The sequence below is a fragment of the Macaca thibetana genome, chromosome 8 (genome assembly GCF_024542745.1).
Source record: "Macaca thibetana thibetana isolate TM-01 chromosome 8, ASM2454274v1, whole genome shotgun sequence".
In the NCBI taxonomy this organism is placed as follows: Eukaryota; Metazoa; Chordata; class Mammalia; order Primates; family Cercopithecidae; genus Macaca; species Macaca thibetana.
The window spans coordinates 114616612-114644319 of record NC_065585.1 but is presented as its reverse complement, the minus strand read 5'-3'; the positions used below and the strand labels follow the sequence as shown (position 1 = coordinate 114644319).

General features: G+C 39.6%; 2 protein-coding genes across 13 annotated transcripts in view; one reads left to right on the top strand and one right to left on the bottom strand.

Annotated features, from left to right (window-relative positions):
- Window positions 1-17194, bottom strand: part of INTS9 (integrator complex subunit 9) — a 140554-nt gene extending 123360 nt beyond the window's left edge. Inside the window, exons 1-2 of one of the 2 annotated variants that reach the window (XM_050802481.1) lie at window positions 17185-17194; window positions 4389-4485 (exon numbers count right to left, since the gene is read on the bottom strand). In XM_050802481.1, the coding sequence (XP_050658438.1) occupies window positions 4389-4397 (9 nt within the window). In that variant the 5' untranslated portion in view covers window positions 4398-4485; window positions 17185-17194. Of the gene's footprint in view, window positions 1-4388; window positions 4623-17184 lie in introns of those variants that run through there. The other variant, XM_050802482.1, reaches the window with a different exon arrangement.
- Window positions 4622-27708, top strand: part of HMBOX1 (homeobox containing 1) — a 176300-nt gene continuing 153213 nt past the window's right edge. For 10 of the 11 annotated variants that reach the window (XM_050802525.1, XM_050802524.1, XM_050802520.1 and 7 more), the window contains exon 1: window positions 4622-5194. The gene's annotated coding sequence lies outside the window, so the exon portion shown is untranslated. Of the gene's footprint in view, window positions 5195-6062; window positions 6309-27708 lie in introns of those variants that run through there. The other variant, XM_050802522.1, reaches the window with a different exon arrangement.

Here is a 27708-nt window from a genome sequence, read left to right as displayed (position 1 = left end):
TAATAAATCTTTGTTGACTGAATAAGCCAGAAGAGTCTCTCCATCTCAGGTAGTATCTGTAGGAAGTACAACACACAGGCTGCATTCTTGAACTGCTTCGGACTATTTTATTCGCTTGAATCTTCATCTATTTAAATGACTGGGTTGCTGGACATGATGTTTCAAACTTAATTTCTGTCGATGTGCTCAGAATTTTTTGTTCCATGGTCTTTCGGTAAGGGCCTTTGTGAATTCAGGTTTCTATCCCTAGCTGAACTGGCCATCAGGGTACCCAATTAGGCTCAATCTATATGAATAACAGAACATGCTCTAAAATGCGCTAATTTAAAAGATACATTTCTAATTTTCCTCTGCTTTCTAAAATGATTCTGGTTAACTGAAAATGCCAACGAGTTTTCTTCAGTTAAATAAAGCTGCCTGAATATTGCATATTATAAATATGGAAGGCCACTGAAATCCTCTGAGTTGGTATCTAAGAAAGAGATACCCAAGTATTACGTTAAAATGGCATCCATTGTTTTCATGTGGGTGTGTGAAAAGTCACCAAGAGGGTGATGTGCAAAGTTGGAGAATTATAAATGGTATCGCAGGAACTAAATTTGGAATATAAAAAAGACTAACTTCAAAATCAAATTGGTATGCTCTGATATGGGGGCCTTTAGCTCATCAAGAAAGTTTCCAAACTTAAAAAAAAAATTTTTTTTAACCAATAACCTTAAAAATATTTTTTTGTTTTTGTTTTTTGTTTTTGAGATAGGGTCTCATTTTGTCACCCAGGCAGGAATGCAGTGGTGCCATCATGGCTCACTACAGCCTCGAACTCCTAGGCGCAAGTGATCCTCCTGCCTCAGCCCCCCAGGTAGCTGGGACTACAGGCACATGTCACCACGCTCAGCTAATTCTTGTATCTTTTGTAAAGATAGGTTTTGCCATGTTGCTCAGGCTGGTCTAGAACGTCCTGATCTCAAGCCATCTGCCTGCCTCCGCTTCCCAAAGTGCTAGGATTACAGTCATGAACCATTGCACCTGGCCTGAAGATCTTAATTGAACCACACTTGCATTTAAAGCTAATTTTTAAAAATAGCCTTGAATACATTTTGGGTATGCACTCTGCCTTCCTTTTTTTAAGAGATAACCTAGGCATGATGCAGGGTGCTAGAGTTCCTACCCTCACTAAATAACAGGGAAACCTGGGTTTAGATCTTGACTCTATCATTTGTAATCCGTGCTAACTTTAAGCCACTTACTTCACCTCCCTGAAGCTCACATTGTTCTGTCTGTAAAATGGGAATACTGTCATCTGAATCAAAGGATTAAATGGGAGACTATATAGCAAATACTTAGTACATTGCCTGGCATACAATAATTGCTTTATAAAAGGTAGCAATTATTCATTTTTTACTTCAATTGTTACTGCTTATTGTAATCTCTTTAATTTCATTCTTTAATCTTTTCTCAAGGGTATTCATAGATAATATGATAAACCTTGATAAACCTTCAGAAATTATTTACTAATTATTTACACAGAGTCTACATGGGGGAGGACGGACACAGTCCAATAATTACTAGTGCTACATATAGGAAGTATGCCATCAAACATATGACAGGGGTATTTAATTCAAGGAGGCCCTGACGAAGTGTTATTTAGACAGAGATCTGAAATATATGAAGAAATTAGCCAGGCAAAAAAGAGTGAGGCCGGCAATGGAACACATTCAACCAAGTTAAGTGTAGGAAGTTATCCTAAGGGCAAAGGAAGATACTGAGAGGGTTTCATGGAACTCTGCAATTAAAACAACTTCTGGATGCAGAGGAAAGAATGAATTTGACAGGGTTAAGACTGAATACAGGGAGACCAGATAAGGGGTCTTGTTGAATTCCAAGCAAAAAGAGCCCACTACAAAGACAGTATTCTAGTTGGACTGGAGAGGAACAGAATCTATTTAAGAAAGTTTCATTTAGGAAGTAGAATCAATAAGAGGTGGTCATAGATTGTATGTGGGAAGGGTACTCTGGAAAGTCAATCTCAAAAATGAGAAAATGTTAAACAAAATTATGTATTTTTGTTTCATAATTATAAACTTAAAACACAACCTATCACATATTCCTGAAGCAGTACACAAAATTAAAACTTTTAGGCCATGGGAGGACTTATTACCACCATTTGGGAGGCATGACGCATCAATCTAACTTACTGAGCAACAATGCTTTTGGTATGTTGATGGAAATTCTCAATTATATGTATCTATCAACTACCAAATAAGTTTTAGTATGTAATACATAGTTGCAAAGTAAAGAGAGTATGAGTATCAGTAGAAGACTTCCTTTTCCTCTGAGGCATCTTTGGTTCTTAATGGAAAAAATAATTTTCCACTTTTTTACTTTTTCCTATTCCCTGGTTTCCTATTTCTAAATAAATTAAGCAGAAGGATTTTATGAGCAAACTAAAGTATACGTAAAGTAAACTCTGGCTTTTTGATACCCTCACTAATGAGTTGTTATGGGAAAAACTATTTCACACTTCCCTGCCTTCTTAAACTGAACACACCAAGTATAATTTGTTCTTTATTGAGAACACAGGGTCTGTGCTTTAGCCAATAAGTTACCAAGGTCTTCTGCTCCTATAAGCTGACTTCTTTCATGGAAGGTCCTGGCTTACTTATCCTTCTTATCAGCTCAAGAGTCAGTCACCTTTCCAGGAAGCTGTCCCTGACCTCCCCAATCTTCTCTCAATTCCCAAAACCCTGAACACGCCTCTATTTTACCTTGAACACAGTGAATTATAATTTCGGACCAGGCACGGTGGCTCATGCCTGTAATCCCAGCACTTTGGGAGGCCGAGGTGGGCAGATTCCTTGAACCTAGGAGTTTGAGACAGCCTGGGCAACATGTTGAAATCCCATCTCTACAAAAAAATCAGCAGGGTGTGGTGGTGCGTGCCTGTATTGCCAGCTACATGTGGAGACCGAGACGAGAGGATCGCTTAAGCCCAAAAGGTGGAGGTTGCAGTGAGCTGAGATCGCGCCACTGCACTCCAGTCTGGGCCCCACAGAGCCAGAGCCTGTCTTTAAATAAATAAATAAATAACTTTGGTTTACTTTTCATCTTCTTCTTAGGTTGCACGCTTCTGTAGGGCAACTGCTATGACTTTTAATTCTGCATTCTTAAATGTATAGCACACTGACCCAGGAGTAAATTGCTATTCTCAAGGTTTAGTGACCCGCATCCTTCCTCTTACATAAACATCTTTACATGGAGACAATTTCAGAATTGAATCCACTTTTAACACTTTGACTACGCAGAAAACAGCTGGCTTTGCAGAGTATATGCCTGTAACACAATGATTATCAAGATGAGGGTAGGTGGGTTGTGTGGTTTGGAAAAGCATATTCAGATAATTATATAAATGGTAAAATAAACTTTTTTTTTTTTTTGAGACAGAGTTTCGCTCTGTCGCCAGGCTGGTGTGCAGTGGCGCGATGTCGGCTTACTGCAACCTCCGCCTCCCGGGTTCAAGCGATTCTCCTGCCTCAAGTAAAGCTTGACAGTAACTTGGCTGCACGAATATGGATTTTAAAAGGTTGATAAAGAGAGTTTCACACCTGCCTTTCTACACTATGTTATTACTAATTGAATCGAGTTGGAATAAACTAGTCAGACCTGTATGCACAATGAGTCAAATGGCTCAAATCAAAGGTTTGAGAAGTCTCTATGAGCCAGGTGCTTGAGTTGTGTGATGTTAAGACTTCAGGTATACCGGCACACTTCATCCAGACTTGGCTCATGCAGTCCTTACAGTCTTAGAATGGAATACCATATAACACTTCTCTCCCCATCTAAATCCCAGTTAGGGTTTAAGACTCAACTTCTCCACACTCTGACCTCGTCCTGAATACCAAGGGCAGTGAGGAGTCTATACAACAGGATATTTAATAAGTGATTACGTTCTGCCGAATGTTTTTTTACTGTCTGCTTAAATCTAGCCAAAGTCTCAACAACAGTAGGGAGACAGGCTACTCAAGCGCCAGTCGAATGGAAAGGGGTTGTTAACAGCCTATTATAACCCTAACGTGGGAGCCAGGACGTCCAAACCTGGTTAACAGAGCCCACAGAGTTCATAGGGGAAGGACTGTGACAAGTCAACGTCTTGTCTGAACAAAAAGACCCACCAACGAGTGAAAGAAGACCTCCTGGGAGGGATAGGGGGGCGGGAGAGGGAATTCAAGCCTTCTTAACAACAAAAAGCAGCTTTCTTTAGCCCACTCCACTTTCCAGCTACTTAATTGCTACCCCTCCTGTGTGACGATTCCCTGCCCAAAGTAGGAAAAAAAGAGGTCCAAAAGGATATAGCATCAACTTTGCCCTCTGACCTAGGAGCGAAGACTCACCAGTTTCATAATGGACTTTTGGTGGTTCAATAGCAGTCACTGAACTCCTCAAACGCAGGAAGCGTCTTCCGGTGCAATCTCCGCCACCTGCCAGCCCAGAGCATCGCGGGACTTGCAGTCTTTCATTCTCACGTCCCTTCCAGGGGAATCATAGGAAATGTAGTCTCCCCTCCAGGCACCATGGGAACTGTGGTCGCCTTTCCTTTTCCTCCGTTTCCTCTGCGGACGCCTCCTTCCGTCAGCTCAAATTCATCCCCGCCGCCAATGCATCCTCCCTCTCCACCCCAGCATGATATCATGTCCCCATTACGCGCCTGGAGCCCATGGTGTTCTGGGATGTGTAGTCCCGACGGCTCCGGGTCCCCTTTCCCCTCCTCCCAAAGGGAAGGCGGATGGGCACGGGGCTTGCCGGGAGTTGTAGTTCTCTTGGGCCTCTAGGCGCCGGGCTCCGCGCTTTTACTCGGGGGAGGCAGGAACTACAACTCCCAGGGACGCCGGGCGGCAGCAGGTGGGAGCGGGGCTGTTGATATCAATATGGCGGTTGTCAGCCAGACAAAGACAGTCAGTCTGATGTGATTGAGACAAGGGAGGTTTTTCAGGGGGAGACTGGGAGATAGGGGCCTCCCCTCCCCCTTCTCCTCTTCCTGCGCCGGCCTCAACCCCTCCCCAGTCCCCTCCCGACGGGCGCCCCACGCGGAAGACACCCCTCCCCCTCCCGCTTTCCCTCCTCCCTACCTCAGCCCTTCGTACTGGGACGTTGGGGAGGGGGCTCTGCCGGGCGGAGAGAACTCAGCGAGGATTCTGAGGTGAGTCGAGCGGTTTTGAAGCCGGACAACCTCAAGTCTCTTTCCTCACTTCTTTCTCTTCATTTAAAACAATTTTTTTTGGAGGGGTTTTGGGGAGGAAGTGAGCGGACGCTGGGGATGGGTCTCGTTAGCGGCCGGATTGAGAGGAGGGAGGAAGCAGGGGGCTTCCGAGTGGGTGATCCAGACGCGGGCTGTGGGGTGGGGCAGTTCGTGGGGGCCGGTCCTGGAAAGGCGTCGACTGCCCCCCAACTCTTCTGGTTTCCTCTACTATGAGCGGAAGGTTTGAATCCTGGAGGTGGGGTCTCTGGTGTGGAGTTCGAGAAACTGTGAGGTGATTTGCAGGTGTGTTGGTTTGTTTGGGGTGTGGAAGTGTGTTTAAACTGTGTGACGTGTACTTGTGTGCTCTGCTTGTTTTGGAGCGGTGTCTGTAGATGAGAAGTTAGACAGCGCGAGTCCTCGCTCGCTCTGGGCCTGGGCTGAGGGGCGGGCGTGAGGTCCTGGTGCTGGGCATTTGGGCTGACGACGTGGTGCGGGGCAGCCGGGCTCAGCAACTCGCTCGTGTCCCGTCGCCCGCTCACACTCCGCCACTCGCCTCCGCCCCCTCCCCTGGACGAATCTCCACCCCAAACTCCAGCCACGAGAACTGTAGAGATGGTGTGATGTGGAGATGGGTTTTTTGCATCCTCAAGTCGGTAGATAGGTGGGAAAGGAAAAGTGTTTCTTAATATTTTATTCCGGAACCGTGTTTTGGTTACACTATTGGGGCTACTTTGAAAGGCGTCCTCCACCCACCTTCACCCCGAAACAGTAGGTAGAGGTATCTTGTCTTCGTGTGAATTAGATGAATAATTGCTGAAGATTCGGGGGGGCCTGGGGTGGGGGTCGGGAGTGCTGGATTGTGTACGCGTCTGTGTATGTCTACTAAAGAGACGGAATGTCTGCTGTGTATGTTGAGATAGGGTGACTTATTTTCGTAGTAGGAAGAACTGTTGGAAATTATTTGCGGGAGAGGGGGTGCGCGGAAAGGCGCTGCTTGTATTTTTCTTCTACTCCACCCTGTTCTGTCTTGCATTTGCCTGAAAGCTGGTGGAATGGAACAGTGAAGAAGCATTGGGTGAGTAAAGGGAAGAATGCAGTTGGCATTAAAGATAACACTGTGTAAAGTTGAATGGTATAAAGTGATTACTGCTTTTATTTACACTGAAGCTGAAAAAAAATCACCCATGTATCATATAGGGTAGAGTGATGTGACTAGCTCATTTATCTGGGATCCTGCAGGTATAGAAACCTCTGGCTTCCCTCTTCCTTCCTTCCCTCTTCCTTCCTTCCTATCCTCCCTCCTTCCTTCCTTAAGTCCTTCCTTTCTTTCTTGGCTTAGTACGACATTTCTCATTCTGATGGACGTAATACCGCCTGTGTCTTTTTGTTTAGTTTGTGCTAATATGGTTGTGCTTTTTGTGGTTTTACCATAAAATGCATCATTAAATGCATTTATTATTTTGCATTTATGCTGCAGGTAATTATCACATCAGGATTGCAGTGCTTTGCATTAAACTTATTTTAAAATTGTACAATTAAGTTGCTTGATCTAGTTGAATTATGTTTCTAAGTCAAAGTTGGGAAATTTGAATTCTAAATTTTTTTCAAATTTCAATTAGAGTTAAAAAGAAAAGGATTGCAACATATTTCTCACAGTTTTTAATATTTAATAACACACTAGAAGAATTTAAGATCACATATTTTGTACTTCCTTGTTAAGTTCTTCAATAATTCTTATGTGACAATTTTTTTTAGTGTAACGGATTTTTAAAATAAAGAAATTGGCGTAATTTCTATTTCAACAGTTGAGAGTTGAATATATTCCCCAAACTTATCAATTATTGAATCTGCCACCTATCATCAGTAAGGGACCTTTAGATTCTATGATAACTGAAAACCACATTGATAGTGTATAATTTTATGGTATGTCCTCTAACCATTTATTTGAAATTTTTGCTGTTGGTCATTCACACAGATAAGGGGGACTGAAAGAATGAGGTAGCATGTATACTTCAATTGACCTGAATAGAAAAAAACTGTGGTTTCTAAATCTTCAGATGTAGAATATACAATATGTTGATTCCAAACTAAGCCATTAGTTTGTGATAGACCAGGATTTTCAGAATCATTTGTTTTAAGCTTGTGTCTTAACTTGAAACACTACTTTGCAAAAGCTGGAGAAAAATCCTACATAACTACTTAACGGAGTGTTTTGTTTTATTTTTCTGAAGCATATTATTATAGTCATGGAGGTTTTAAAAAATGTTTAATAGTTATTTTAGAAGTAAAAAACCTACATGTTTGTTAATATTTTGAATTGGAAAAGCATGAGTATTTTCTCTTCCATCCACCCTTACCTCAAAATTTCTTTTTGTTTTGTCCATGGAAGTACAAAGTTATTTACTGGGAAAAGCGTTCATTAAACTTTTTCTGACTACTAGTGGGATCAAAATCATCACGTGTAAACCAAATATATTCCTAGCATTCATTGGGGGTGATTCCGTTGCATTTTAAGTACTGGGCATTAAAATGATGTAAAGCCTTTACTGCAGGTTAAAGCATAAAACGTTCTCAGCATGTGGGAGTCATATGGTTTACGAATAAAGTAGAAAACCAGGGCATTGGTGCTTGTCCAGCTTAAAATTTCATCGCGTAACTGTGAAGGACACATTTATTTTAATGTGATTGCTTCTAAAGATGTTGCTTGTATTATGGGAAGTTGAAAATCTAAGCTACTTTTAACTAATCTGTTGCTAGTTTAGTGTACTGCTTTTAGTGAACACTATTTATGATCACAAATATGCATCAAGGAAAGGAGCCTTTAGCTGGAAGTTGAATGCCTTTAGTGAGGCTTCGTTTTCACTGCTGTATGAACAGATTTCAGTCTTCTAGCCCAAATCCTCAGTTAAAACATTGCTAATAGAAACTTAATAGCTCAGTGTTGGTAAGTTACAAAATATGTGGCAACAAATCTGTCATTGTTACATCATTTAAAAAATAGAAGCAACCAGCTTATGGCAATTTTTGTGGCAAGTGTTGATTGAAATTCTATTGTTTGTTTCATAGATATTGAATACATTGGGAATATTTAGGCTTAATATGTGCATTTTGAGTCTCCTGTACACTGTATTCAGTACATCCCACATTTAGTGTTTCAGGCAGCTACCATGTAATTTGCTTCTGTTCTTTTCATTGTAGCTCTTCTCTTATTTTTGTATACAGCTCTTTAAACCTGAATTATTTCTCTTGGGAATTAGGTATTTATGTAGAATGTTGTCATAAGTGAAAGTTGACGTACTACTCAACTTTTTAAATACATGAACATTTATAGATAAACCGAATAGTGCTCATTGAAAATGTGTTGGTTTTGTTTGTTTTGTGAACCTGCATTATTTAGTTCTTTGGCTTCTGGAATTAATTTTGTAGCTCACTTTGCTATTCTTTGGCTAGATTTTTCTGTTAACGGTTGGCTTTTACTTCTCACTTTAGTGGAACTGTAATTTATTAAAATACTGTTGTGAGTGAAAAGCATGGCTTGTCTAGAGTGTTATATATGTACACCCACACATGCACTCACACATAAAATACCTTTATGTTTGTTTATTTATGAAATTGGTATATATCTATCAGACATGCCTCCCATAAGAAAGAATCTGAGCCACAAATAGCAGGAGACCTTGAACTTTGAGTGACGCTAGAAACCAAAGAGTAACCAGCACATGTTGTCCACATTATAGAAGCTAAGGAGATTTTCAGTGTCATTCCAAGCCATTATTTTCACAGATTTTGTTAAAATATAGTTCTCTCAAAATGGAAGCTATCGATATTGAAAGTTTTCTCAAAATACTACTAAGTAACACGTAGCATGGATTCCTAGGTGCAGCTATTCCCCCACATTGCCCTTACTGAATTTAGGGCCCATGATAGGTACAGAGTAAAGATTTTTCCATGGGATTATTTGATGTAAAACTTTTAGTTGCAGTGTATTCAAATATAATCCAGTGCTTTAGATAATTTGTTTTCCTTGACCTTAGATGAAACAAGTTGGAAATTTACTATAACATTGTTTTGGACACTTTCCAAGAGCATTTAGCTCCTGGAAGGGCCCTGGCTTTAGCATGGTTTTTACCCTCATAGTGATAATAAGGTTGAAGTTACATTAAGTTTTTCCAGTGGCTATTATAATCTTAATGCAATATTTGACAGCTTCTTAGGCTATAGTGTTTTTTTTTTTAACATTTACAAAAAAAAAAGGTAACAATAGTCTGATTTTAGCTTTGAAGTGATCAATTATTTTAACTTTTTCGCCCTTAAAATGGGTGGCACTAGACTCCTTCCTGTTAAGTGGTAAAATGATTCTAATTCAGTCAAAGGGCACTAGGTTTTTCTTAGAGTGTGGATTGTGATAAAAAATGTTTACTAAATTCCACATGCTGAATATACTCTCTGGCTGCTGCTTTGTTTATCTTATGTCCAGAGATGGTCCACATGTGGTGTATTGAAAATATTAGTAGCCTCATTACTGTATACATATTAAATAGTGTAGAGTTGCCAAGTGGCAGTTAACTTTAATTTGTATCTAGTCACAATTTTTATAGCAAGAAAGTGAAATGCTGTGGTTACTGCTGAAACAGGGATGACTTAAGACTGAACTGATTTAAGATTTTAATAATTTAGGCTGGGCATGGTGGCTCACACCTGTCATCCCAGCACTTTGGGAGGCCGAGGCGGGCGGATCACCTGAGGTCAGGAATTCGAGACCAGCCTGGCAAACATGGCAAAACCTTGTCTCTACTAAAAAGACAAAAATTAGCTGGGTGTGGTGGTGCATGCCTGTAATCCCAGCTACTCGGGAGGCTGAGGCAGGAAAATCGCTTGAACCTGGGAGGTGGAGGTTGTAGTGAGCTGAGATTGCGCCACTGCACTCCAGCCTGGGCGACAGAGTGAGACTCAGTCTCAAAAAAAAAAAAAAAAAAAAAGATTTTGATAATGTAATAGTATTGTTAAAACATGAAACTCTTGGCTTGGGTATAGTCACTCAAGCCTTGAAATTGGATTAAGTTCTCTCTCTTCAGTCGTGAAGTCAAGTTGGTTTCATGTTTTGTATACATTTCTTTCTATTACTGTTCTCTTATTTCACGCCTTCATCATTTCTGGTTTATTGCATCAGTATCTTAACTAATCTTGTTTGAAGTTTTTTTCATTAGTCTTTCTAAACTCCTATTGGAGTATCTTGCCAAAATAAAATGTGAATTTGATTGTCAGCCATACTTTGCCTGTGATCCTTTAGCGGCTCCTCAGACTTTCACAGAAATCAAAAATTTAGAGTCATACCACCTGTGTCCAAATCCTGACTTTGCCAGTTACTAGCTATGTGACCTTGGGCAAATCATTTAAAATGTCTGTACCTCAGCTTCCCCATCAATAGACTGGGGATAAAAATAGTAGCTACTTCATAGGATTATTGTGAGCCCTTGAAGTGCTGGCAAGTCCTTAGGATGCTTTTGGCATATTATAGTTTACAGGAAGCTGCAAAAATAGTAGAGAGGGCACTGTACGTTTTACCCAGTTTCCCCTATTGGTTACATCCTACATAACTTTAATACAATATTAAAACCAGGAAATTGACGTCCGTACAATGTGTGTGTATAGTTCTATGCCATTTTATCACAAGTGTGTAGATTGCATAACAACCACCAAAATCAACGTACAGAACTGTTACTGCAAAGGTTGAATGATTCTCCTCTTCTTCATAAGTTCTGTTGTTTTGTCAATATAGCTAAGGAGAAAGATACCAATTATTGGATCAGTAATTTCGTTCTTTTGCCTTATGTAATACAGTCATATAGTACATAATGATGTTTCAGTCAAAAACGGACTGAATATATGACAGTGGTCCCATAAGATTATATCATATTTTAACTGTACTTTTTCCAAGGTTTAGAAACACAGATACTTTCCAGTGTGTTACAGTTGCCTACAGTGTTTAATACAGTAAATGCTGTACAGGTTTGTAGCCTAGGAGCAATAGGCTACACCACTTAGGCTTGTGTGAGTACCCTCTATGGTGTTCACACAACAATGAAATTGCCTAATGGTGCATTTCTCAGAATGTATCTCTGTCGTTAAGTGTTGCATTGGCACATCCTGAAAGTTTTTATGAAAAATTCCAATTAAACTTTCTTTTAAAAGTTTATTATTTAGATGAACTGACATTGCAAGCATACCAATTGTTTTTGTTATAAGAATCTAAATATTGGCTAGTTTGTTTTTGTTTTTGTTTTTTTTTTTTTTTTTGAGATGGAGTTTCGCTCTTTGTTGCCTAGGCTGGAGTAAAATGGCGTGATCTCAGCTCACCGCAATCTCTGCCACCTAGGTTCAAGCGATTCTTCTGCCTCAGCCTTCCTGAGTAGCTGGGATCCTGCACCACCATGCCCAGTATTGTATTTTTAGTAGAGACGGGGTTTCTCCATGTTGCTCAGGCTGGTCTCGAACTTCTGTCTCAGGTGATCCGCCCGCCTCAACCTCCCAAAGTGCTGGGATTACAGGTGTGAGCCACCGCGCCAGGTCGGCTAGTTTTTTTTTTTTTTTTAAATGAGGAATTATAATATTAGGACCCATTAAAATTTTCTGGTAAAAGTTAACGATAACTTTGAAATTGTCCACAAATGTGTAAGATTTAAATGAGGCTGGGTTTGGTGGCTCAGGCCTGTAATCCCAGCACTTTGGGAGGCCGAGTTGGGCGGATCATGAGGTCAGGAGTTGAGACCAGTCTGACCAACATGGTGAAACCCTGTCTCTACTAAAAATACAAAAATATAGCTGGGTGTGGTGGCATGCACCTGTACTCCCAGCTACTCAGGAGGCTGAGGCAGGAGAATCACTTGAACCCGGGAGGTGGAGGTTGCAGTGAGCCCAGTTCGTGCCACTGCGCTCCAGCCTGGGCGACAGAGCAAGACTCTGTCTCAAAAAAAAAAAAAAAAAAAAAAAAAAAGATTTAAAATTTTAATGAATTCAAGGCTTACATGATATGTTTCTTGCTAGAGACGATATGTTAGAATCTGTGTTAGATAACCAAAATTATAGCTATTTTGACATTAGTTTGGTTTTGACAGTGTTAATGCAAACTTGTCAGATTAATTGATTGTCAGCATATGTCATAGTTTTATTTTGTACTTATTGCAAGGGAACTAGCTTTAAAGAAAGTTAATTCAAAGATATTTTCAGAAAAAGGATCTTTACAGAATAAAAAGGGAGGTTATAGTTACTATTTTTGTTAGGTACAAGTTAAAGGATAGTTACACGGTTGGTTATACTTTGCTGCCCCTTAATCAGCCATATGATTATAAAGCCTGTCTTAAAAAGATGAGGCTGTTAATCCAATATACTATCGATTATTATAGACAACAACAGAAGTCTGTTTTGAACAGGCTAACAAAATATTTTCAAATGTATTCACAAAGGTAGAGCACCTGATTTTTGTCTTCTCTGGATTTGAGACAATTTTCCATATGTCAATACTGTGATAATTTCCATTGAAAAAAGACCAAAGTTTCATTTGTTTCATTAGTAGGAATACATCAATATAAATATTGATGGCACTTCCTGATAAATAAGATTCATATTTATAAAGCTTTTTGGCTACCTGTGATTTCAGTTTTTTCCTGGTAGAATTATTTTTTCCTCCTTGGATTTATGTTTCTAGCTTTTTATTTGTCTTGGTGTACCTTCTAAAAAATAATGCTTTAATTAGGGATCATTTGGCTTCAAGGACAGGCTGTTGTAGGGATTCAGCTGTTTTGGGTTGAAGAAGAGTGACTAGACCTTGTGTGAATGGGAGAACTGTTAGGAATCTGAGAAGCTAGTCTCTCAAGCTCTCTGGTGTTAAATGGTTTCTTGTCTCAGCATCTCCTTCCATGTCTGCTTCATCTCCCTTTCTCATGTCTTCCTTCCAGTTCTGTTTGTCTTGCCCTGGTTTTTCATAGTCTCTGCTTCTCCAAAGTTCTGACTGGAAAGTGGATTTGATTTGCCATGGTATTGACTTGAACTGTTCTTTCAACTAAAGTTTACCTGTTGGTGACAGTATGTTTCTTTTAGTTCAGTTGGGAAGAGAGAAATTGGAATGCATTGCATGACCACCGTGACTTAAATGCCTGTCCTTATCCCATGACCTTGGTGGGAGGTAGGGTGGAAAGCACCTTTTGTGTGAGGCTTAAGCTTTTAGATGCTTTATATGAGGAGGGTTTTCTTGTTGGGGTTGAACAAGGCACTCAGTTAAACATGTCAAGTCTAGCAGTGCATGATGAGGTACTTTGTGGGATACAAAGGTAAGTTGGATTTAATCCTTTTCTGCAAGGATCAAACAGTTTGTTGGAAATAGCAAAAAGACTCCTATAATTTAATATTGGCTTTTTATTCTAGTCACTTCAGGCAAACCAGAAAGATGACAAAGTAGGACTGTAAGAACTAGGTAGGATTAAGGAAGGAGAATGAGAGGTAGCCCTGGATACATGAATGTACTATCTCTACAATTTGGATCACTGACCTACTAAGCATGAAAGCATCTAGAAGCCATGTATCAGGATCCTCATTGTTGCTATCAAAGACTATCCCTTATTGAATAAAGAAGCTCTTATTCATATCAAGCAGACATTCTTTTGTCCCATCGTTAAGATCTAGAGACATCTTAGGAGAACTCATTTCATCACTATTCTAGGAACTGGAACATTCTCATAGGTACCCTCTATCTATATAGTGACAGCTATTCTCTTAGCAAATGTCATTCATCCCTAACAAGACAATTTGTGCCTTCTTACTTTAGAGGCAATAAGCAGGAATTCAAATAGTTGAGTCTGTAGTAGTGAGCATCTTGTTCTCTGCAGATCTGGCAACAAGAGAATTGACATATTGGGTCAGTCCAATGTCCAGTCAGCAGCATATGTGATATTTAACAAAAGCTCCATGAGTTCAGGGAAAGGAACTGGACCTTTTTATTCCTATGTCAGTATTGGAGTTTATATGGACTTCAGAGCTAAAATTTCCAAAGCTAAGTCTTTATTATATTACCAAATCAGGGCCAAGATTTTTAGAAATAAGTACAAGTCAAGGGTAGGCAACTAAGGAACCTAGAAGATTGGAGTCACATTGCAGATCCACAGGAGATAAATAGATGGGGAGTCACAGAGTTCTAAGCACTTAGGCTACAACAGAAGGAAACAGTGATCTCAACTTTTGTGCTGAAGAATTGCCTGGAAAAAGTATTAATATTTTAGTTTCTGGCTGGGCGCGGTGGCTCATGCCTGTAATCCCAGCGCTTTGGGAGGCTGAGTGGGGCAGATAATGAGATCAGGAGTTCAAGACCAGCTTGGCCAACATGGTGAAACCCCATCTCTACTAAAAATACAAAAAAATTAGCTGGGCATGGTGGCACACGCCTGTGATCCCAGCTACTCAGGAGGCTAAGGCAGGAAAATTGCTTGAACTGGGACCTGGGAGGCGGAGGTTGCAGTGAGCCGAAATTGCGCCACTGCACTCCAGCCTGGGCTACAGAGCAAGACTCCGTCTCAAAAAAAAAAAAAAATTGTTTCCTGAGCTCTACCCCAAGATTCCTAAAATCTGAGATGGGCCTAGGAATATATATCCTTCATAAGTATATCAAGTAATTCTAATTGGTAGAGTCCTCAGAATGCTTGGAAAGTGCATAGACAGCATAATACCTACTTAGAACCTATTATGTGCTTTGTTCTGTGGAAGTCTCAAATATCTGTTTATAATTGGGAGTGTTTCTTTCCTGATATGTGCCTGCCTCATATTAAACACTATGTCCATCCTCTCTGATTGCTTATGTCAGTAAATCGTGACATGGGCTATATTTTGGGTAAGTATGATTATTTTTCTAGATGTCATACTTAATAGTATTATGCCCTAAACATCTAGTTTTTATGGTTATGGCATCAGCTCATTTTCCTTTTCTTTTTTTTTTTTTCTTTTGAGATGGAGTCTCACTCTGTCGCCCAGGCTGGAGTGCAGTGGCGCGATCTCGGCTCACTGCAAACTCTGCCTCCCGGGTTCACGCCATTCTCCTGCCTCAGCCTCCTGAGTAGCTGGGACTACAGGCGCCCGCCACCGCGCCCGGCTAATTTTTTGTATTTTTAGTAGAGATGGGGTTTCACCGTGGTCTCGATCTCCTGACCTTGTGATCTGCCCGCCTCGGCCTCCCAAAGTGCTGGGATTACAGGCGTGAGCCACCGCGCCCGGCAGCTCATTTTCTTAAACTCTGTATTTTTATATATGAACTCTTAAGAAGACAGTCTTTTTTTATTCCCACCTTTCATCATTAAGTCCTCCTTTATTCTAATTTTCTGGATCTAGTAAGCAAGTTTTTTGTTTGTTTGTTTGTCTTTTAACTTATATACTTTGGAATATCAGCCATCTCTTGAACCTTTGCCCTCACGAATTAAATTTCTCACCTTTTTTTTTTTAAGGTCTGTCATTCTTTTTGGAGCCTTAATTACTCTTACGATATTGAGCTGGTTGAAAACATGAACTTTGGAGCTGTATTGTCTAGGTGCAAATCTGATCTCCACTACTTAACCCTGTAATTTTGTGTAAACCTCTATGTGTCTCATCTGTAAACTGGGCATAGATAAATAATAGTATTTATTCATTTACTAATAGGATTCTTGTGAGTATATGAGGCATCATTTGCTAAGTGCTTAGAGTAGTGGTTGTTACACCTTATCTTATTATTAGTTGTCCTGTTCTTCTTTTTCCAAGGTAATACTTACTCCCCTCCTTAATCTTTAGAATTCTCATTTGTTGTAAATAATCTCTTTCTGGCTAATTTATTTTGTCTTTGCGCATTATTTATTTTCTTCTCAGTTTTCCTTTTGTAGCTCTTAGCTGCATTAGATATAATATTTCCCCTTAAAATTCTTTCTATACAAGTCTTTCTTCCATCATTCTTTTCTCTCTTGTTAAAATTACCGCTGGTCTTGAAGTTCCTAGAATTAAAGGCTTTAAATCTCCCTTTAGTACTTTTCTTTTTGTTCTTTTTTCCCTTCTCCTCTCATCTGATTTGTCAGTGATCTGCTGATTCTGTCACCCCATAACATCGCTTAGATTATTCTCTTCCTTTATTGTCTGTAATTGCCATCCTCATTACTTCTTGTTAAGATGACTGCAGAGTAATACTGACCTTCCTGCCACTTCCCTACTCTATTCCATGGTGCACAGCACTCTTAGAATAATTTTTATCGAACTTTTCATCAAGTCATTTAAGAGGTTACTATACCTTAGTTCAAATTGTGCCATATGCCAAATTTTAGTCCCCGTGCTTTGTAATGGGTTTGCTGACATTTCCTTTCCTCCCTTTTCCATGTCTTATTTTCTTATTCCAGAAGATATTTTCTACATTGCATTCAAATAAATTACCTTTCCTCCTGCTGTATATTTTCAGTCTTTGTTTCTTGGTATTTGCTACCCTACCCACTTAATATATTTGTATATCCTTATCTTACTAGTTAAAACCTTATACTTAAAACCCAGTTAAATCCTTCTGTCGAAGAGACATGTCCCAGTGAACCTCGACACACTTAGACTAGTCATTTACTCCACATATAAGCTGTATTTACATACTCAATCATTATTGTAACTTTTTGTATTTATTTGTAAGGTATGTGACATTTAAAATAGTTTAGTTTTCATGTTGTGCATATGAATTGGATTCCTGGTTGAAGTGTAAGATCCTTGAATTTTCTACTGACTTGCCCCTGGGAGGGGGCAGGGGTGAGGGGACTGAATTTATCCTCAGAAGATAATGAACCTAAAATTTCTGGTACCCCTGCCACTGGTGCCAGCATTCTACAGCCAATAATACTTGTCAAGAACTTAGACACAGCAATCTGTCTAGTACTGAGGGTACTGGATCAGAGAAATGACGTTCTTTCCCACCCCCCCTTCATTTTCACAGTTCATTTGTTAACTTCCACTTATTTAGCCAACAATGAGTGAGATGTAGGCCTACCCTTTAGGAAACTCACCGTTTGGTTTCAATAGGATCAGAAAGAGGACTCAACCATGAGGCACAGATCTCAGTACTGCACATGGGGTATGCTTGCTTCAGTAATTTCAGTCATCTGAGCTAGCTTACTCATGTGCTCACTGTTCCTTTGGGGAAAACATACTGTCTTCTTAGGCATCTCCCTGTCTCTGTGTGGTCTCTCCAGTATGGTGGCTTCAGGGTAGCCAGACTTCTCACGTAGTGCCTCAGGGCTCCAAAGGCAGGTGTCCCAAAAGAGAAAGGAAGTCAGGCTTATTGTTTTTTATGACCTATCCTTGGAAACTTGAGGATTACTTCCACAACATTCTACTTATGAAGGCAGTCATACAATGGTGTCATACTATCACTTATATTTCTTTCTTTAGCGATATATAATGGTGTCAGCATATAAAGACATAACTCATTTTTTTAAATGTAAACAAATGAAGTATAATTTAACCATTTACCCACCAGTGGACATTTAAGCTTTCTTTTACACACACATACACACACACACACAGAGAAGCAAAAACAAACAAAAAGCCTAAAGGCATAATATAGTTTTAGATTTCAGTTGAATTTTGTCTTACCCCAAGTTGGTAGGATTTGTGAGGGCATCAGGGAGGGCAGTGATCATGCCACTTGTGGCCTTTGAAAGAGAATAATCCTCTTCACTCTTGATTTATCAGCCTTGGTAAGTAATTTTAGTAGGAACCTCTTGTTTGGTGTTAGATTGGCCTGTAGTAAACATTGCTGTGAATGGGACTAAGAAGGCAAGAGGTAATAAGCTTTTTCCTTGTGCCACTATTGCAACCATCTGGGAATTGTTTCTTACGTCTCCTTTTTCCCCCCTTTGCTGCTTTTTCTTTCTTTTTTCCCTGCTACAACCTCCTCAGTAATCCTGTGCTTCTGTCTTGATCTCAGCAAAAGATATGGATGAGATGGGGCTATCATCATGTACAAAGATATCTCATTTGGCACTTGATCAGGTGAAGGATTATTTTTTGTCTTTCTTCCTGTTGTGTATGCAAAAGACATCTTAAATGACTTAACTTGAACTAGGAGTTGATCAATTGATTTTAAAAAGTTGGTTATAGTAAAAAGCATTAAAAACTGATGACTTAAACATTTTACTTTAATCAAAATATATAGACGTGCACACATTTGTTAGTTATTTGGTACAGGGACAGTGGTTCTCAACTGGTGATTTTACCCTCCAGGGACATTTCGTAACATTTGGAGACATTTTTGATTACCACTACTGGAGTGGGAGTGCTACTGCCATATAGTGGGGAATAGCAAAGGCAGGGATGCTGCCAAACATCCTTCAGTTCACTGGCCAATACCTCCCCCTCCCAACAGAGAATTCTCCCATCTAAAATGTCAGTAGTGCTGGGGTTGAGAAACTGATCTAGGGCCAATGCCTTTTCTTTGTGTGTGAATCTATGGATTGACTGACACTCTACATCAGCTTTTCATGCATAAACCATACCCATAATGTATCATTTATTATTTCCAGTTTTTATTTTTTTTAAATGGAAGGAGACCTTAAAGACATTTATAATCTATGAGTCAAATCATAATATTTTATTTCTCCCAAATCTTTTTTTTTTTTTTTTTTTTTGAGATAGAGTCTTGCTCTGTCTCCAGGCTGGAGTGTAGTGGCGCGATCTTGGCTCACTGCAACCTCTGCCTCCCAGGTTCAAGCGATTCTCCTGCCTCAGCCTCTACAGGTGCGTGCCACCACGCCCAGCCGATTTTTGTATTTTTAATAGAGATGAGATTTCATCATGTTGGCCAGGATGGTCTCCATCTCTTTACCTTGTGATCCGCCGCCTAGGCCTCCCCAAGTGCTGGGATTATAGGCGTAAGCCACCTTGCCCGGCCCATTTCTCCCAAAATCTTTTACAGTAGTCTCACCTATACTCAATTCAATAGCATTCGTATTTTTTTAAGGAAATCATCTTAAATTGTGCCAAACATTTAACCCTTTTTGTGTGTGTGTGACTTACTTTTAATAGAAACAAGTCTTCACACACTTTTTTTTTTTTTTTTTTTTTTGAGACGGAGTCTCGCTCTGTCACCCAGGATGGCATGCAGTGGCACCATCTCTGCTCACTGCGAGCTCTGCCTCCTGGGTTCATGCCATTCTCCTGCCTCAGCCTCCCAAGTAGCTGGGACTACAGGCACCCACCACCACGCCCAGCTAAATTTTTGTATTTTTAGTAGAGACAGAGTTTTATTGTGTTAGCCAGGATGGTCTCGATCTCCTGACCTTGTGATCCACCCTCCTCAGCCTCCCAAAGTGCTGGGATTACAGGCGCGAACCACTGCGCCCGGCCTCTTCACACTCTTATTTTGTTAGTTTAGATAGTATAATCAAATTCCACAGTTGCAAGAACAACTTGTCTAAACAGTAAGGGAATAAACCAACTTGCTCTTGGTTGGCACACAGTGGAGTGTTTGAAATAGCCTAATAAGCATCCTTGTCAATTTGTTTTAGAAGGGGATCTAGAGAATATTGGTTGATTATGATGGTTGGTTAATTGGAGGTTGACCAAGAGCTTCTACATGAGCAATAGGAACTGAAGGGTTTTTTTTTGTTGTTGTTGTTGTTGAAAAGAATCGTTTTCAAAGTAAGTTCACCGGAAACTTTTGCTTAAGCCAAAAGAAAAACAAAACAAAAAAAACCAGGCACAAACACACATGCAGAGAGAGAGAGAGAGAGAGAGAGAGAGAGAGAGAGAGAGAGAGAGAGAAGCAAAAACAAAAAGCCTAAAAGCATAATACAGTTTTAGATTTCAATTGAATTTTGTCTTATCCCAAGTTGGTAAGATTTGTGAGGGCATCAGAGGACGGTGATGATGCCAGTTATGACCTTTGAAAGAGAACAATGCTCTTCACTCTTGATTTATCAGCCTTGGTGAGTAACTTCAGAAATCTTTGGGTATTTAGGATAATCAGGAAGCTCTGCCTATCTAGAAGTGATTCAGTTATTTTGCTAGGTTTCGGTTCGTTTCATAAAATGTGCTTAATCATATTTTTGTGTGTGCTTCAAGGGCTGCTACCAGCTGGCCTTATCCTGTTTAACAACTCTGTTTTAAGCAGACTAACAGCCTCGATCATGTCCTCTGTATTTCTGGAATACTTTCATATGGGCCTTTACATACTAAGCCCCATCAGCCAGTCTCATGCACTTTGCCAAAACATTTCTTAAACTTCTTTAAAATACTTAAACCCAGGATCTCAGTTTTCACTAAAGACTTGATTCAAACACATTTCCAATCTTTGTAACAGCACATTTTTTTCAGCTTTGATTATATGCATTTTCAGAATATATGCATAATTTTGGCTACATGAATTTATGCAGGCTGACTCGTTGCTTATAAAAGTGATGTTTTTTTAGAATTTAATCAGAGATTAATCAGAGAGGTCCAGAAAACGGCATTTTAGATAGTCTAATGGATTCTCTAGTAACCAACACCCATTGGGAAATCTAACCTGAATAGATTGTTAATCTTGTCAGAGCTAGAGGATTAAAGCTGAATTAGCATAGACTTGTTAAAGTTGTTAATTACTGTTTCTGTAGTTTTTGGGAAAAACGTTAGCCTTTCTTTCCTGCACTTTCTGCTAATGATGGTGGTTTCTTTATCTAGAGAAACTTTAAGATTATAGAAGGATAAGAGATTACTTGGAGCAGCATGCCTGAGTTAACTCTTAAGGTAATGAGATTTTTAAATATAATCATTCCTTCCCTCCAGGCTTATATTAAAACAAAAATCACCGTATAAAAAGTTATTTTGTGTATTTGTGTGGTTATCTTACATTTATAAAATACTTAGTATTTGAAACTTTGTTCAGTTTTACATGTCCATTTCCTCTCACTTTTCAAATATAATGACTTATGTAGAGATTCTTAGTAAATGCTTTTTGAAAATGGTGGTTTATTATTATTATTATTATCATTATTTTTGAGACAGAGTCTCGGTCTGTCCCTCAGGCTGGAGTGCAGTGGTGTGATCTCAGCTCACTGCAACCTCCGCCTCCCGGGTTCAAGGGATTCTCCTGCCTCAGCCTCCCAAGTGGCTGGGATTACAGGCGTTAGCTTGACCACACCTGGCTAATTTTTTGTATTTTTAGTAGAGATGGGGTTTCACCATGTTGAACCAGGCTTGTCTTGAACCCCTGACCTCAGGTGATCTGCTGGCCTTGGCCTCCCAAAGTGCTAGGATTTCAGGTGTGAGCCACCACACCTGGCCTTGAAAATGATGTTTTTTAATGGGTTATCAAACTAATAATTCCAAACTGATCAAGATGGTAAATTGCAAGTCAGTTATAATGTTAAATGTTATCAAAGTTACTGAAAATGTTATCAAAATTATTGAAAAATGTTATCAAAATTATTTGAAAAATAATTACATGGCTTTATAGCAGGAATTAATTTATTTTCAAGGCATAAATGAAAGATTATTTTCCAAAAGAACCATATATATAGGGTTCATTTTAGAAGAAGCACAGTAACCTTTTAAGGCAGTGTATTCCTTGTGGTGGTGGTGGTGGTTTGCATTGTTGATATTTAAATCAACAAACTGTAATGTAGATTTCTTGAAAGGAAAGGACCAGAAATAATCTAGTTTATCACTTGTGTCCAGTAGGGAAATGAAGGGAGTAAGATGTTCTTGTCTAAAGTCTTATTGCCAGGGTAGAACTCGGTCACTTATCTCCTAGTTTTACATTTTCTCCATTGTACTACCTGTTGCCAAAGGTGGCTGAAACATTCTAATTCATTGTGCCCAAATGCTACTAATTTGTGTTAGACACTTAGGATTTGAATTACTTCCTTTTTGTAGATATGTATTGATTTTTAATAGTAATTCAGTTTATCTCTATTATATAGTGTACATTGTCTAAACATCTCATCCAGGTGGTATAAAAACGATTAGTGCAATCAATGATTTGTTATGTGTCTCTGCTCCTGATTATGTGTCTTAAGAAGCCTACAGGCATCTCAGCATGTCTGTGGGATCTTAGACAGCTTCTGTTCTGCTGTTGTCCTGAGTCTTCCAGCTATTTGCTGACCACCGAATTATAAAGCACCTCTCCTGGAGATCTCTTGAGTATATGTGTATCCTTGGTTATTATATTGCCTGATTTAATTCATTGACATACATTTGGGACATTTCGTTGTATACTATATAAAATATACTGATTTCTTTCTCCTTCCTTCCTTCCTTCCTTCCTTCCTTTCTTTCTTTTTTCTTTTTTTGAGACAGGTTCTTGCTCTGTTGTCCAGTTTGGAGTCCAGTGGCATGATCTTGGCTCACTGCAATCTTGTCTCCTTGGCTCAAGCCATCCTCCCCACCTTAGTCTCCCGAGTAGCTGGGACCACAGGTGCACGCCACCATACCTAGCTAGCTTTTGTATTTTTTGTAGAGATGAGGTTTCGCCATGTTGCCCAGGTGGGTTTCAAACTCCTGGCATCAAGTGATTTGCCTGTATCAACCTCCAAAGTGGTGAGATTACAGGCATAAGCCACTGTGTCCAGCCTAAAATATACTGATTTATATATTATGTTTTAGATTAGTTTCCAAATGGACATAGGAACATATTTGGTTTGTACTGTTATTTTTAAATGAAAATATAATTAGCTTGTCTTGTTTTATAGGACCTTTCCTAGGACCATAATTTATTAGAATTCAAAGAGTAGATTTATTTTTCTTCAAATTCAAACCTACTTTTTTAATTAAGGGAAAGGGAAAAAATTGACATTAATTATATACAGCTTGAATTTTTATCTTTTAATTATAAACTTGAAAGTCTATTTATAAAAACGGGAACACAAACAAAAATCTATTAAAATACGGGTTTGGGGCTGGGCGTGGTGGCTCACGCCTGTAATCCCAGCACTTTGGGAGGCTGAGGCGGTAAGATCACCTGATGTCAGGAGTTCGAGAGCAGTCTGCCAACATGGCCAAACCCTGTCTCTACCAAAAATACAAAAATTAGCCGGGCATGGTGGCACATGCCTGTAATCCCAGCTACATGGGAGACTGAGGCAGTGGAATTGCCTGAACCTGGGAGGCGGAGGTTGCAGTGAGCCTGTAGTGAGCTGAGATCATGCCACTGGACTCCAGCCTGAGCGACAGAGCGAGACTCTGTCTTAAAAAAAAAAACCTGGGTTATATAGAAGGACTTAAAATTTAGCGTTGTGGCGGGGTGAGGTGGCTCTTCCATGTAATCTCAGTGCTTTGGGAAGCTGAGGCAGGAGGATTGCTTGAAGCCAGGAGTTTGAGACCAGCCAGCCTGGGCATCATAGAGAGACTCCATCTCTACAAAAAATGTTTAAAAATTAGCTGCGTGTAGTGGCATGCACCTGTAGTCCTAGCTACTCAGGAAGCTGAGGCAGGATCATTTGAGCCAAAGTTGGAGCCTGTGGTGAGGTATGATTGCACCACTACACTCCAAGATGGGTGATAGAGTAAGACCCTATCTCTCAAAAAAAAAAAAAAAAAACAAAAAATTAACGTTGATTGTACCACCAGGGTAGTTGGGGTATTTGAAAGCATGTTTATGTATTTTTTAAAAGTTAGTTTGACAGGATAGTTAACCTACCAGTCTATATGATGGCCAATTGTAGGATGGTAGAAAAACCTTGTTGAGCAATGTTTTTTGAACTATCTGGTAACGCAACATTTTTATAATCTCATTGGCTGATAGTGTCTTTTGTAAAACAATAAAAATGGGTAACTAGAAAAATTAAGTGGGAAAAATAGCCAAAGAAATATGACACAAGTCCAAATATCAGTTTTAGGAGCTATATTAATTTATCAAATTGCTATTAAAATTTCTAAACACTTAGTCTCAATTTCTGTAATTATCTAGTCATGGACCAGTTTCAGACAGTAACAGTGCCCATGGATCAATGTTGGTCTACAGACCAGACTTTGAGACAAACTGTCCTAGAATATATAAATGCTGTGTAATAGGAGTCATTGCTAGGCTGAAGAGTTGTCTTTCACACCAGACACAGCTTCTGCAAGCAATATAAAGGTGCCTCGCCTGCTAGAGTGCTTAGTGGCCTTCTATGAAGACCAAAAAAATGAGACTTGAGAACTTTATTTTAAAAAGAAACAACAAACTTTATTGACATATAATTTATATGGTGTAAAATTCATCTGTATTAAGTGTACTGTTCATTGACTTTTAGTGAATTTTCCAACTTGTACAAAACACCACCACAATCCAATTTTATAACTTTTTCTTTTTTTTTTTTTTTTTGAGACCAGGTCTTACTTTTGTCACCCAGGCTGTAGTACTGTGGTGTGATCATGGCTCACTGCAGCCTCGACTTCCTGGGCCCAGGTGATTCTCCTACCTCTCAGCCTGTTCAGTCCCAGAACACTTTCATCACCTCCACAAGAACCCTCATGTTCTTTTATACTTAATCCCTATTCCTAGCCCCAACACTAGCTCCAGACAACCACCATGCTTTATGTGCTTATACCAACCAAAATACCTTTTGTGTTTACAGATTTGTCTTTTCCGGACATTTTATGTAAATGGAATCAGACAGTATGTGGCCTTTTGTTTCTGGTCTCTTTGACTAAGTGTAGTGTTTTTGAAGTTCATCCACATCATAGCATGTATCAATATTCTGTTCTTTTGCTAAATAGCATTCAGTTGTTTTAAAATACCACATTTTGTCCAGCAGCTGATGGTTGTTTGGGATATTTGCAGATTGGAAGATATTTTAAAAAATGTCTCTATGACATTTGCATGCAACTTTTTGTGGGAACATGTTTTTATTTCTTGGATAGGTACCTAGAAGTGGAATTGCTGGCTTGCATGGTAATTTATGTTCAGCTTTTTAAGAAACTGCAAAACTGTTTTACTTTTTCACCAGTAATATATTAGAGTTGCAGTTTCTTCACATCCTTGTCAACACTTGTTATTGTCTTTTTTTATTATAGCCATTCTAGTGGGAATGGTATTGGATTGCATTTCCCTAATGACTAATGATGTTGAGCATGTTTTCATGTGCTTATTGGCAATTCATATATCTTTTTTGATGAAATACCTATTCAGGTATTTGCTCATCTTATAGTTGGGTTGTCATCATATTGAATTGTAAGAGTTCTGTATGTATTCAGGATACATGTTTTTTATAGATATATTAATATGTTTTGCAGATATTTTCTCCTAATCTTTCCCTTGTCTTTCTCTTATTGAGTTGTTTTGAAGGGGGAACCTTTCAATTCTTTGTAAAATTGATGCTCATTTTAAAGAATCACAGGGACTAATGAAATGAGAGAGCAGTGACAGCCCTTATTCTGCTTCAGCTCTGTTTCAGAAAGTAATTATCTAATTGTAGAGTTCACTTGCTTAGTGATGCTAAATGACCATGTCACTGTTTCAAACCTGAACATACTGGTGGTTGTACTGGGGGAGTCGATTTGCCACCATACCACTGACAGAACATCATCTTTTACTGTAATTCCTTAAGCAGTCAGATTTCTTAGTTGGAAGCAACAAAAACTGATTTTGGCTTATTTAACCTAGAAGTAAATTTATTAAATAGACATTAGGAAGCTCTTAGACTTGCTAGGAAGGCTGCAACCAGGCTTGTACAATGAGAAGACCTGTGGGGGGCTGTTCCTTGGCAAAAACCATAGTCAGAGCCACACCACAGGTGCAGTCTGATTAGGACAGCAATACCGTTGCTTGCTTACTGCTGGCACCACTGAGTGCTGCTGCTTGACTTTTTTTGAAGTCTCCCTCTGTTATCCAGGCTGGAGCGCAGTGGCGCAGTATCAGCTCACTGCAACCACTGCCTCCTGGGTTCAAGCGATTCTCCTGCCTCAGCCTCGTGAGTAACTGGGATTACAAGTGCCTGCCACCACGCCCGGCTAATTTTTGTGTTTTTGTAGAGACAGGATTTCACCACATTGGCCAGGCTGATCTCGAACTTCTGACCTCATATGATCCACCCACCTCGGCCTCCCAAAGTGCTGGGATTATAGGCATGAGCCACAACGCCCAGCTGCTGCTTGACTTTTATTGCTGCTGCCCCTAAAACTTGCCCCTGCTGCAGTGGTCATCTCTATTTGAGAGGGTTCTTTCTGGTTGTGACACCACCACTACACCATTTTATATAAGTGATTTGAGCATCTGTGGATTTTGGTATCTGCAGTGTCAGGGGAGGGCAGAGGGGAGTATTTTGGAACCAGCCTACTGCAGATACCAAGGGACAGCTGTATAGATGATCCCCGACTTACCATGGCTTGTCTTAATGATTTTTTGACTTTATGAAGGTACAAAAGTGATATGCATTCAGTAGAAACCACACTTAATATTTTGAATTTTGACTTCTTTCCCAGCTGGCCATATGTGATATGATACTTTTTCACAATGCTGGGCCAAATAATCTAACCAAAGGCTATTTTATAATAAAGTGTTGAATATCTCATTTAATTTATTGAACACTATACTGAAACTGTTATGAGCACATTTTGTTTAGGCTAGGCTAAGCTATGATGTTTGATAGGTTAGATGTATTAAGTACATATTCAACTTTAAACTTACTGTGGGTTTATCAAGATGCGACCTTACGCTAAGTTGAGGAACATCTGTACTGTATTTCTAAAGGAAGCCGGGGTATGAATATCTGGCACTTTCAAGCTTCTTAATGAAAAATAGGTGCTCCGTCTTATTAGTATTAAAGAATCTCGAGTGTTTCCCATCTTAAAGTAAAAAGACACAAGCTCCCTCAACCTCACTTTCCCTCATTTCCCTGTCCATTATTTCTTTGTGTCTCACTTTAAATACTTCCCTAAGTTAGGTTAGGATATTTTCTTACATGCTTCTGGAATACTCTGTACTTTCCCTATAATATACATTACAACTTATTGTAATTATTTGTCTGTTTTCCCACTAGACTGTAAACTGCATAGGGTTAAGAACCATGCATTTCTCTTTCTCTCCCCATAGCACCCAGCACAGTTCTTGACTCATAGTAAATGCTTAGTAACTATCTGCTAAGTGAATAAAGATCCTTTGATCTGTTTTATTTTTATTTATTTATTTATTTTGAGACAAAGTCTTACTCTGTCGCCCAGGCTGGGGTGCAGTGGCATGATCTCGGCTCACTGCAGCCTCCACCTCCTGGGTTCAAGTGATTCTTTTTTTTTTTTTTTTTTTTGCAGGGGTGGGGGGATGGAATCTCACTCTTGTCACCCAGGCTGGAGTGCAGTGGCGCAATCTCAGCTCACTGCAACCTCCATCTCACAAATTCAAGTGATTCTCCTGCCTCAGCCTCCCAAGTAGATGGGACTACAGGCATGTGCCACCACGCCTGGCTAATTTCTGTAATTTTAGAGACAGGGTTTCACCATGTTGGCAAGTCTGGTCTCGAACTCCTGACCTCAAGTGATCTGCC